Consider the following 13,356-nt stretch of genomic DNA (forward strand, 5'->3'; position numbering starts at 1 on the left):
AGGATTTTGTTGTTGAGTAGTTTTCAACAATTTCTTTCTTTTTTGACATTCAGAAACCATTTATTGAGTCCCTGCTCAGTCTCAAATGATGTTATAGAAACTGAAAGATGGCAAGATGAATTTGACCTAATTTCTATCCTCACGGGGCTCTTGGTTTAGCCATGTGGTTGCTGCTGCTGCTGCTAAGTCGCTTCAGTCGTGTCCGACTCTGTGCGACCCCATAGACGGCAGCCCACCAGGCTCTCCTGTCCCTGGGATTCTCCAGGCAAGAACACTGGAGTGGGTTGCCAGTTCCTTCTCCAATGCATGAAACTGAAAAGTAAAAGTAAAGTTGCTCAGTCGTGTCCAACTCTTAGCGACCCCGACTCTTAGCGACCCCATGGACTGCAGCTCCTCCGTCCATGAGATTTTCCAGGCAAGAGTACTGGAGTGGGGTGCCATTGCCTTCTCTGTAGCCACCCTCTCTGTATAGTTCTAATATCATACCTACCCGATCATCTCATAATTTTCTGTTTACATGTTTATAGCCATGTGGACAAACATGTAAACAGAAAATTATGAGATGATCGGGTAGGTATGATATTAGAACTGTACAGAGAGGGTGAAGGGAAGATAGATTCAGAGCAGCCAACTCCCATGGATGCATCTAAATATCATCTTAAATTATCTAGTGTTAGGACTTTCCTGGTGGTCCAGTGGTTAAGACTCTGAGTTTTCAATCCAGGGACCGCGGGTTCAATCCCTGGTTGGGGAACTAAGATCTCACATGCTGCGGGGCATGGCCAAAAAATATTGTCTAGTATTAGTTTCATGGCTGCCTGGGAAAGCCGGTGGGTCAGGAATTATCTCTAGTTACCAAAGGCACAGGATGGATGGCTCGTGCAAGGTCACATACTGAGACACTGTCAGAATTGGGATGAGAACTCGGATTCCCTTGCTCTGATCCTGTCTCCGCTGCAAACCGGATGCAGAGAACTAGGCATGGAGTCGGGCTGAGTCTTCACGGGCTGCTGCCTCCACGGTAGTCACTGATGATTTATTAGCTCCTAACAAGGGACGTGTGACTGAACTGTGTTTCCCAGCAGAGGAGGATGCTGAAGGCCAATTCTTGGGTTCTTTGACTTCTGCCTGGGAAAATCCAGCACCCTTTCGGCTTTTTGGCTGACTTACCATCTTACTTAGAAGTTCAGAAGGAAAGAGGAATGTGATAACATTGTGAGTCCTCAGGATAATGCGGACCTTTGAGCCGTGGGTCAATTTGGATTTTATTGCCCTTCTCTCTGGTTTTATAGAGAAACACAAATGGGCTAGAACTGGCTTAGATTTCCTCCAGAGGAGGTTTGCCTCATAAAAGTAAAAGAAAAAGGAAGAACAGGATCGTGCGTGGAATTGTTTTCCAAGGTATTTCATTGATCTTTCAGCCTCAGACTTACCCTTTATGTGGTATTTACTATTACTTTTGCAACCATTTCACAAATCTTTTTTCCCTTCCCCATTTCCTCAATTACAGTAGAGGTTAGGAGATGGAAAAGATGACAAAGATCAGAAATATTCATAGAAGATGGAAAAATAAGACTAAAGATAATAATAATTCAGACATACTTCCATTCATCTGGTATTATCACTTTCTTCTTTGTAGAAAGTACGTTTTCCTGAATGCCTGCTTTTGCAGAGCATTATACTGTATGCAGGGTGTATGTATTGATTTATTTATATTCTTGTCTTGTTCCACAAAATTTCAGAGGTAGCTTACAAGAAAAACAATAAAACAGCATAATATAAATAATAAATTAAAAAATAAGAACCAGGAAAAACACAAATTAAAATAGAATGTTGAAACTAGGAGGAAAAAAAATAGAATACACATATTCAAACCATGTGGCCCTCTAGTTTCTGCAGGTGGGTTGCAAATTTGACCTTGAACCTAAGTGAGAGGGGAATACGTTCAGTGAGGTAGCACTTAAGGTCCTCAGCAACATCTTTTTATATAAAAAATTTTCTAAAGTCTCTCATATAATTCCCTGCTTTCTAATATAGATGATACAAACACAGACTCTCTATAAAGGCATATGTAAGCATATGTACGGTTCAGGATGGTCCTTGAGAACGTAAGTTATTTACGTTTCCTCGAGGATTATCAAAGTATTATTGGGGTTGTTTTGCCCCCCACTGTCTGATTTTTTTGAATTCTGGACTCAGGTAACCTCCCTCCTTGAGTTTTGCTCTTTCAAGGCTTGCCTTGCTATTTGGGACACAGAAAAACCAGCTCATTAGGACTGGCGATAAAAAGAGAGGGAAAAGACATTGAAGGAGGGTCTGGAAGGTTCTGCTGTGGTTAGGGGCAGGACCTTGAGATATGGGCTGCATGAGAGATCTAATTAACTTTTTCTCCTGGGTTCTTTGTCGTGAGAGCTGAGATAACCAGATAAGAGGTCTCTGTGCACATAAGAGTTTCTCCCTATAACCAAGGTAAGGAGTCCTTGCACGTGTGTCAGAGTATGCTTTGCAAAGCACTTTCACACTCTGTCTCATTTGATCCTTTAAACTCCCATGCAGAATAGGTTCAGTGGATATTAACTACTTTCACAACAGAGAAATGAACTTCCAGCCCAAGGTGAGAGATCTGGAGACCAATTGAACCCCAAGTCTCTTGGCTTTTCTTCATTGATCTTGTAATTAATCAGTTAATAAATGGATGAAGTTATTGGGCAAGATTTTCCAGTGAAAGTGGAAGCTTAGGTTTTCCCATTGGGATGTCCATTCATTCAGCAAATATTTATTCATATGCTGTGTGTCATTCATGTTTGAGACCTGGGGACTAGAGTAGGGCATAGGTCAGAGACAGATCCCTGCCCCTACGGGGCTTACCTTTGAGAGGAGTGAATAAGCCATGTGACTGTCTGACAAGAGAGATGTCTGCAGGGAAAGCAAGCGATACAGAAGACATAAAGGGAGCCAGCCACTGCAGAGAATCGGGTTAGGGTCCCAACAAGAACAAATGACTCATTCAAATGAGCATCATTCAAGGTAGGAGTATCAACAGAGAGACCATTTACAGAGGTACAGGTAGGGGGTTGGGGATGCCAGGGCAGTGCGGTGACCTAGAATCAGCAAGTGGGGAGCTGTCACCATTTCTGGGCCCATGAGACAGGAGAGGGGTTCCTGGTGATGAGATGGACAGAACTGGGCCGAGGATGGGAGCAGGTGACTGTATGGGGAGGAGGCTCCTACCTCCCTCTGACCTGCCAGACCCTGGAGGAACCAGTGGACCTTGGGAGCCCACTGATGTCAGAGAGAGAAGGGGAGAGGGTGCCTTTCTAAAGGAGACAGAGGTGGGAGAGGCTGGGGAAGCCCCAGTTCCAGCTGTGGGACCAAGAAACTGTGAGACTTTGGTCAAGTCACGTTCCCTCACTTTGCCTCTTTCTCCCCTTTTGAACCCAAGCAGGGACCCCTCCATGTTCTTGAAGTTTCTTTCAAGAGCTGATACTCCCTAGGTTTTGATTGGAAGGAGCAACATGGTCTTCTTTCCGCGGGAGCCAATCAGGTCCGGAGACGGACCGACTTTCCTCCAGGTGCACAAACTGCATTTTTAACCTGCTCCCCAGGTGCCTCTTAGGGACTCTACAGATAAACAGGATGAGTGCAGCATGAGCTACCACAGGCTTCCTACCCTGCCTATGTCCAGGAGTGGGGAGAGTGGCCCACGTGCTCGCCTTCTGGGGCTCTGACCCTACCTTCTGTGAATGAAGAACCTAGCTTCAAACGAAGCCTAGTCTTCTCTGTGAATGGCTTACTCTTTCTTGTGATGTTTTTTCTCACAGTTGCTCTATGGGCATTCAGTGTTCAGTCCCTTTCAGGGTCCTAGCTGGCAGTACCATCTTTTGGATTTTCGGTCTCCTGTTTTTTATTTTCTTTTTTTTTTTCTTTTTCAATGAAAGGAGGGGCAGAGGGTAAAAATTATCAGCAGAGACAGGAGCTGACCTTGCAAAAGGGATGGGCATTTGGTGATGGTCTAACATTTTGCCTTCTATGCTGTAGTCCATGGGGTCACAAAGAGTTGGACACGACTTAGCGCCTGAACCTCCCCAAGACAACACATCCTTTGTGTCTTTGTCACTTGGGAAGTGAGGGATGGGGGCTGATGCGCCCCCACATCCAGAGCCTGGGTGTGCTTGTGAGTCTGGAGTCCTCAGGGTGGTTGTTGACTGTGATGTTGTTGTTGGCTGTGAGCCATCACAAACTTGGCTCAGCCTGACCCGGTGCCACCTAATCCACATAACATAAGGTCAGCGGTCAGGGTCAAGGCCGTGCAAGTTCACCCCATCCTGGAATGCACATTACCGTGGAAAGAAGCCCACACCTCCTTGACCAACACCTTTTCTGTTTCTTCATATGGAAACTGTTGCCTTTTCACAGACAGAAAATAGCAGCTTGATGGAGCTACATAGTCATCATAGACATACTGGTGTCAGAGCATTTAAACAAATGTATGCTTTGGGCATCTCCCCTCCCTGCTCGGGAGATGATGCATCAATTATTTTGACTTAAGCCAGGCTGTGTTGTGTGCTGTAAACATCTGGTTTATCATTCATCCAGCTGAGCTGGTTTATATTTTGTTAGAAGAAAAAGCTTGGGATTAAAGGCATTTAAGTAATTAAGCACACGTCAAGACAATTTGGTGATGGGTAAATATAGTCTGTTAAATGCACCGTCTGGGGAGCTCTGGCTTAGATTTATGTCCGGCTGGAGTACAAGGATGAAAGTGGAACACCAGGGGAACGAGCCCGATTCTGGGGGGCAAGGAATCAAAACCAAATGAGTTTTCAGGAATTGAGCGGCGTCCCTCCGAGTACCTGTCCCGATGCTTGGCCTGGAGGGGACAGAGCTGGGGGACAGAGGATACCCTGTCACCTGGTGGCACAGGTAGATTTCATGAGATTCTCACTTTGGGAGGCAGACTATAGACTGTGCTTCCTGCCCAAGAAACCAGAGATGTCTTGGAAGCTAAATGCGAGAGCTCGGGTTTTATATTATGAGCGTGTTTTTGGGTATCAGCCCCAGGGTCTGGGTCCCCGCTACTCTGGTCCTTGACCCTGACCCTGTGGATGCAGAGGGGTGGTGTTGCTGGGCTTGACTGGGTCAGCAGAGCCGGGGCCAGTCCTGGAAAGAGAGAAAAAGTGAGCCTTTTCTTGGGGGATTATGGTTCGAAGCAACAGGTATGAAGAATCTGGTGACTTGAAGGGAATTTGGGGATAAGTAAAGAGGTCCTTGGTGGGCCATGCTTTATGTGAGCTGAGGTGCCACTTCTCTTTGGGGAGAGAGGGAATGGAAAATGTCCCTCCTTCTGCCTGGGCCCCCCTTCTGGAAGTAAGAGGGCAGAAGAAGGGGTCTCTCTCCCCCTGGGTCTTGAGCAGGGAGGAAGGCCTTTGGATATTATCCTGAAGAAGAAAGCTTTGCTGTTCTGGCCAGATGGGTGACACACGATGGAACCAATTAGCTGAAAAGAAAGGGAAAAATTCAGAATTTCAACTTTCAAAGCAGAGACTTTTTTTTTTTTTTAAAAAAGAAAACGTTTGATTATTTTCTTCTTTCAAACTGATTTCTATGCTTGTTTGGGGGTAGATTCTTGGTGTCTGAAGTCTGTGGTTGAGAGGCCTAAGCAGTGTTCATTTTGGGGTGAAATTGTGGATACATGGTTACTTTTCAGCATGCCTCTTCCCCTCCCCATTCCTCCTTCTTTTGCATACCGTCCCCACCCTCCGCCCAGCAACTACTGATGGGAGGGCTCATATGTTACCACCTGAGAAAGGGGAGACCCACAGCAGCCACAGAGACATTGTCTGTTACAGCACTGTAGAGCTCTGGTTCGTCCTAGCTCCAAGGCAAAGAAGACTTTGTCTGGGCTTCCTCTCTTAGGAAGCAGACTAGTTAACCAGGGTTTAAGATTCCTTCATCAGCTGCTGCTGCTGTTTAGTTACTCAGTTGTGTCCGACTCTTTGCAGCCCCATGGACTGCAGTCCGCCAGGCTCCATGGGTTTCTCCAAGTAAGAATACTGGAGTGGGTTGCCATTTCATTTTTCAGGGGATCTTCCTGACCCAGGGATGGTACCCAAGTCTCCTGCTCGGCAGGCAGATTCTTTAGCTCGGAGTCGCCTGGGACAGGTGGCTGAAGAATGTTGGAGTAGCGGGAGGGTGGATGCCTGTGATAAATGAGAAGAGATCCTGAGATCATTCCCGCCACAGGACTGCTTCCCCTTCTGGGTAACAACTGTGACCCCTTCTGTGTTCCCCGTAGTGAGGTGGGAGCTTCAGGAGACTCCAATGAGAGGGGCGTGCTCCCTGGCCTGGGGTACCTTGCAGACCTTTAGGGGCTACCAAAGAAGGAGAATGACAGCCCACTCCAGTATTCTTGCCTGGGAAATCCCAGGGACAGAGGAGCCTGGTGGGCTATAGTCCATGGGGTCACAAAGAGTTGGATACAACTTAGTGACTAAACAACAAACAAAGAAGCAGTGAACAACATTCTAGAAGTGCACCTGGCATTCAGTGCCAAGGAGCTTTATTTCCATTGGGAGGTAGGGTGCATAATTTTAGACCTCCGACGATTTGAGGTCTTTTCTGAGGCTCTGGTCGCAGGACCCAGGAGTTCAGGTCTTCAGCCCAGTGCTCTCAGACCCTGGGCTATTGTGCTGAGCAAAGCCTTGAATTAGCAGGAGAGTTCCACACCTGCTGAAGGCTTCCACGCTGTTCTGGTATTGTCTGCAGGGTATGTGCTACTGCCATGGCAACCAAAGGGTGGGCTTGGCTGCGAGGATTGAGTGGCCAGTGAATAGGTTTGCAGTCTGGCTGGAGCCCTGCCGGCCTGTGATACTTCAGCCTCTATCCATATTGACAGCTCCTCTGTTGCTTTGAACTATCCCCCTCCCCCTCCCGACTTGGGAGCCCTCCCCTTGATGACTGTAGGGTGGCTTCCTATGGCTGTGGTTACAGCTCTTGAACTGATTAATGATGCTCCGACGGAAATTGTAGTCTCGAGAGGAAGACAGATCTGTAGCTCATTCAGACCCCAGGCACCCCTTCCCCACCCACAGTCCCTTTACCCACCCTCCAGCGGCCCCCCGCACTGGTATTTCTGATGTTTTCTGTGCATGCCAAGGAGGAAATGTAAAATCAGGAAAGGACTGGTCCTTGGGTGATGCTTCAGCACTGAGATCTCAGCTCTCAACGCACTGGAAGAGTGGCCACTTCTGCTGGGCAACCCTGCAGCTTCTACTCCCACGTGGGTCCTGGCTGGACTCTGGGATCTAAGAGGCGTGGTTGGAGAAAGAGGAGATTGGTGGAGGGAGGAGGATTGTTTGAGAGCCTCTGAGGCTCCGAGCATGTGGTGGGACACTGAGTGGGCGCAGGAGGTGGAAAACCATGAATTTTAATGAGTCACTGTTGTAGAACTTCGCCACCCAACCTTGTCCTCTCTCCAGAATGGTGAAAATGCAGATGACTTTGCATTTGGACATCATACATAGTTCCCTCCAGAACTGATTCCCCCCTCATCACTCTGCTGTCTACAGCCTCTCTGGAAAGAATGGTTCAGAGCAGAAAGGGTGCTTGAGACCAGGGAAACCATCATGTACCAGAGAGCCTCCCCCACCGGCTGCCTCCCCACCAAATGTACATCCCACATGGCAGAGTCCTTGAGCTGTCGAGATATAATCCTTCTCATCTGGGAGCCAGTGACCCGGGGCAGCCTGTCCTGAGTCACAGAACCTACGGGGCTCTTTATAGTCTCAGAATCACACCATGAATGAAGCAAGGGGATGGTAGAAGAGCATCTTGGAGTTATAGAGATGGGACCAGGACCACTCCTTCAGGTAACATCTGTTTAGTAGGGTCTGCTGTGCGCCCAGTACTGTAGAATGCAGTCAGGATTTTAAAGAAATGGATCCCTTGTTATGTGGTTTCCCAACTTTGTGGCCCTCTTTGCACTGGAAAAGGCTTCCTTGGTGGCTCAGATGGTAAAGCGTCTGTCTGCATGCAGGAGACCTGGGCTCAATCTCTGGGTTGGAAAGATCTCCTGGAGAAGGAAATGGCAACCCACTCCAGTATTCTTGCCTGAAAATCCCATGAACAGAGGAGACTGGTGGGTTACAGTCCATGGGGTTGCAAAGAGTCGGACATGACTGAGCAAGTTTACTTTGCACTGGAAAAGATTTTCGAGAGCACCCAGAGCATTTTCATCTAGGAGGGTTGTATTGATCAGTATCTATTGTATTAGAAGTTAAAACTGAGAAGAGTTTAAAACATAAGGATACCCAAGCCCTGTTCCGTGAGCAGTCAGAGTTGACGGCATCACAGATCATAAAACCCCCCTGTAGACTCCTGAGAGACTAGGAGTGGAAAAGCAAATAGCATCTTAGTGCTATTATGAAAATCATTCGGGAGACTTCCCTGGTGGTCCAGTGGTTAAGACTCAGCCTTACAATGCAGGAGACTCCTGTCCAATCCCGGATCAGGGAACTAAGATCCCATGTGCTGAGGGGCACCTAAGCTTGCATGACGCAGCAACTACTGAGCTCTCGTGTCTCAACAAGAGAGTCTGCATGCAGCGACTGAGGCTCAGCGCAGCCAAATAAATAAATATTTTAAAATACTAGTTCTCACCTTATTGATCCCCCCTGAAAGGGTCATGGGGACAGATGTGATTACTCAGACCATACACAGACAGGTCAGTCACGGGCAGTAATAGGCGCTGTCCTGTGAAGGAACAGGGAGGGAGCTAGAAATGAGTTCAAGCAAAACGCGGTGGGATGCACTGATGCATACTTTTGTTGGTTATAATGGCAGTGATCCATCCACATGGTCACCCCTATGCTGACACTGAACACTGATATTCTCCTGCACTGCTGTGGCTGCTGAGCAGGAGAAGGAGGAGATGGTGGAGGTGGTTTGGGGGGCTGCAGGGATCCGAGTGTATGAGGACAGGACAGACATGATGTTTGAGAGAGCCTACCTGATAAGACTCTTGAGAGTCCCTTGCACTGCAGGGAGATCAAAGAGTCAATCCTAAAGGAAGTCAACCCTGAATATTCATTGGAAGGACTGATGCCAAAGCTCTGATACTTTGGCCCCCTGATGGAAAGAGCTGCCTCATTGGAAAAGACCCTGATGCTGGGAAAGATTGAAGGCAAAAGGAGAAAGGGGAGACAGGATGTGATAGTTGGATGACATCACCGATGTAATGGACATGAACTTGAGCAAACTCTGGGAGACAATGAAGGACAGGGAAGCCTGGCGTGCTGCAGTCCATGGGGTCACAAAGAGCCGGACATAACTTAGTGACTGAATGACAACACAATGCCTGATATTTAATCATAACCTTGCATTTGGGAAATGAAAAAATTATTGTTCTAATACTAAGAAGTAAAGTGTGGAAGAAGCTTCTTGCCTGGGAGAATCTGGAAGCAGGGGCCGGTTCTCACCTGAGAGGTGGGGTTGGGGGCATTAATATTTATCAGTAGATCAAGGTCAAGGTGAGAAACCCTGCCCTACGGTGACCGTTTTCATCTTTCTTCTTCTGCAGGTATTAACTCTCTGATAGCAAACAATATCTATGAGGCTGCCTACCCATTGCATGACGTGAGTACCACCTCCACCAGTCAAAAGCTGGAGCCCTGCGGGCAGCGCAGCAGTGAATATACAGGCAGGAGGGAACCATGGCATTGAACCACCTTGGCCACGTGTGAAAGATATTGCAGCAACATGGACCAGCTTGATATTTGCCAGTTGTCTCAAACTGTCTCAAAAAAAGTGAATGTTTTTGTCTGAGCCTCCTCTGCACTCCCTGCCTTGATTTTGGGAAAAGTGTGAGAAGAGAGAGATGGGGAAGGGGGATGCAGGGAGGTAAGTCCCAGACTGTGATGATATACAGCCTGGACCGTTAGTCCCTCACATGACAGAGAGTGATATGTGATATTATGTATGTAATATTAAGTGTGATAGTTATATGATAGTGTTATATGATATATATATATATAATATGCAATATTTTTATGTGATAGTTTTATTTAGATATAAAACTCCTCATCCTTCTATGGGAACATGTATTAAGTATCAGTGTCAGGTCTTTTTTTTCTATCTTTACTTTTTTAAAATTTAAATTTTATTATTATTTTTTAACACCGAAAGCATTTTGTATTGGGATGTAGCCAATTAACAATGTTGTGGTAGTTTCAGGTGAGCAGCGAAGGGACTCAGCAATGCATATACATGGATCCATTCTCCCCTAAACACCGCTCCCATCCAGGCTGGTACATAATAGAGCAGAGTTCCATGTGTTATACAGTAGGTGCTTGTTGGTTATCCATTTTAAATATATCGATGTGTACATGACCTTATGAAAGTCCCTAACTGTCCCTTCCCTCCGGCAACCATAAGTTCATTCTCTGAGTCTGTGAGTCTCTTTCTGGTTCGTAAGTGAGTTCATTTGTATCATTTTTTTTTAGATTCCACATATGAGGGATGGCATATGATATTTCTCCTCTGTCTGACTTACTTCACTTATGATGACAGTCTCTAAGCCCATCCATGTTGCTGCAAATGGCATTATTTCATTCTTTTTAACGGCCAAGTAATATTCCATTGTGTATATGTACCACATCTCTATCTTTACATTTTTGAAGGAGGTCTCTCAAAATTCCTTCTACCGTTGTGTGGTTAAGAAAACAGAGAAACTAAAAGGCTTTCCTTGGCTGGGAGCAGTGTTTATAACATTGCTCCCATAACAAGATGCAGTGATATTCTTCAAGATGACTCATGAGGACCTTAACTGGCCCATGAACTCAGTGCCCCCCAGGCTGCCCTGTCCACCCTGTTGATCACTTTAGCATCAGAGGTGGTACCAAATGAGACCCCTGGGAGGGGTACCCTGAGTGCCTGACGAGATTTCCCAGGTGACCTTTTCTCCTCGCTGATGTCCTTGCTGTGGGCACACATGAAATGAGGTTCTGCTGGGTATGGACGGGGCGCAAGTGAGGTTTCCCAGACATGCTAGCCTGTTTCCAGGGCAGGCTCTGCTGTTGCATTTGCTGTGAGCAAGTGCAGGAGGCTCCGAGGCCTGTGAGGGGAGACACCTCCTGTAAAGGAAGGCTTGTAGGACACACAGCAGGTGCTGGTGACCAAGGAAGCAGGCTGGTTTCCTTCCGGGTCACACCCTTGAACTTCCTTAAATGGAAATGAAAGAAAGGGCTGGCATTAGAAAATTTAAAAGGGAACTGTCTCTCTTTTTGATCATTCTCTCTGTTTTCTCCTCCCACAGGGTGAATATGACAGTCCAGGGGATGACATGAACGACAGAAAGGTGAGCCGACCTAATGGATCAGTGCCCAGTCCCCTGGGCTCAGGGACTGCATGTGGGGGTGGGGCTGCATAGATGCATCCTGGGTGTTCTACTTCCGGATTATCTATATCAGCCATTTTTCCACAGCCCCTGTCCCCAGGCATTTGGAAATTCGAGGGCCATTTTTGGTCAGTGACATGACTGTGTATTGGGGTGCGGCTGGCATTCCTTGCTTGGTGGACCAGTGATGCCAACCATCCTGAAATATCCGCAACAGTGGCACACAAAGGCAGCATGCCCACCCCTGATGAGAAGAGAGCTTTAGCTGAGAAACACTGAGCATCCAGACCCCTTAATTCAGGGAGTCTCCAACCTCTGGGATCTAATGCCTGGTGATCTGAGGTGGAGCTGATGTCATAATAATAGAAACAAAAGTGAAAGTGTTAGTCACTCAGTCGTCTCTGATTCTTTGCAACCCTATGGACTGTCGCCCACCAGGCTCCTCTCTCCATGGGATTCTCCAGGCAAGAATAATTGGAGTGGGTAGCCATTCCCTTCTCCAGGGGATCTTCTCAACCCAGGGAGTGAACGTGCATCTCCTACATTGCAGGCTGATTCTTTACTGTCTGAGCCACCAATAGAAATAAAGTGCACAATGAATGTCATGTGCTTGAATCATCCTGAAACCATCCCCCACCTCCAACCCTGGTCCGTGGAAAAATTGTCTGCCACAAGACTGGTCCCTGGTGCCAGAAAGGTTGGGGACCGCTGCCTTAATTTATAGATGGGGAAACTGAGGCACAGGATGATGGTACACCTTGTCCATGATAACACTGCCGTGATCAACCGAGAAGGGGCTAAAATCCTTGTGACCTCAAAGTCCATGTTCCTGCTAAACATATACCAGTATCTGTGCCGCTGTGGCTTGTTTGGGGAGGATCATCTTTAAGTTATTATTCTTATTCTCTAGGCAGACAGGTGGGGTACAGCGACCCCCAAATTATAGTTGAGAAACCGACTGTGTATTCCAGGCAGCTGGGAACGAGAGGTTATATTTAAGGGAGGGAAAAGGGTCCCATTGGAGAATCCCTCCTATGCCAGTCACAGCTCCTGTCTGGACAGCTCTGTCCCCAACTGTCAATGCAGATCCTGTTTCTTCTGTGTGCTGGTACCCTGGGAGCCTGGGTACCACTCTCTTCTCCAGGGATGATGCTCTAAGCATCACCCAGCCTCTTCAGTGGAGCTGTCCATCTGACCGCCCCCTTCATGCCATTCTCCAGCCAGGTTCCCAGGCTTAAGTGACTCTGGTGAGCAGAGGAGGGTGGGCGAGGGTGGGCGTGATGAGGGATAGACCCTCCCTGCCCCCACTCTGCTGTCTGGAAAACCATTCATCCCCCAAGTTGCTTTTGAGCAGCCTTCTTTTTATCCTGCCTATTAGTCCCTGTTATGAAGTGTTAAGTATTAAAAACATAAAAAGGTCTTTTCCAGAAATACAGCCGTGATTGCTTACACATGTCCCCCTTTCTGCCTGCCCAGGGAATCTGCTGTAGTTTTTCAATGTTTTAACCTCATCTGTTTTCTATCTGATGCTCATAGTCTCGGGGTTTAATTTCCTGAAAAGTCCCGGATCAGATTTAAAGGCAAGGAGAAGCCTTTCTCCCCACATCTCACCTCGCTTGTCCCGGCCATTTTCTGTCCTCCTATTTTTTCATTTCATGTTCCTCTCCTTTAAAGGGTGATCACCACCCCACGGCCCACCTAAGACACCTCTTGCTGGGTGGGTGATGACCCCCGGCCCGTCAAGGTAGGCCGTTTTACAGGAACATTCTGGAGACCAGGAACACACAGACTCCTGGGAGAAATCAGCCAGTCCCCTGTTATCCTCACAGAGGCAGAGAGAAGCGACGTGTAGGCTATCCAAAATCTATGTGCCTTTGTCTGGAATGATATTATATTATTGCTAACAGTAAAATCCCGTAACAGAAAGTTGTCCCCCAGGAATTGTTTTACCTCGGGCAGTGCAT

At 47.3% G+C, this 13,356-nt stretch overlaps 1 protein-coding gene across 2 annotated transcripts in view; it reads left to right on the forward strand.

Moving 5' to 3' along the window:
* The window catches only part of ANO2 (anoctamin 2), a 328,686-nt gene that overhangs the window by 96,055 nt on the left and 219,275 nt on the right, over positions 1-13,356 (forward strand). For both annotated transcript variants that reach the window (XM_081587341.1, XM_081587340.1), the window contains 2 exons: positions 9,578-9,633; positions 11,312-11,353. In XM_081587341.1, the coding sequence (XP_081443467.1) occupies positions 9,578-9,633; positions 11,312-11,353 (98 nt within the window). The remainder of the gene's footprint in view (positions 1-9,577; positions 9,634-11,311; positions 11,354-13,356) is intronic.

This window comes from Giraffa tippelskirchi, chromosome 4, assembly GCF_054371585.1.
Source record: "Giraffa tippelskirchi isolate mGirTip1 chromosome 4, T2T-mGirTip1v1.2.pri, whole genome shotgun sequence".
NCBI classification, from domain to species: domain Eukaryota; kingdom Metazoa; phylum Chordata; class Mammalia; order Artiodactyla; family Giraffidae; genus Giraffa; species Giraffa tippelskirchi.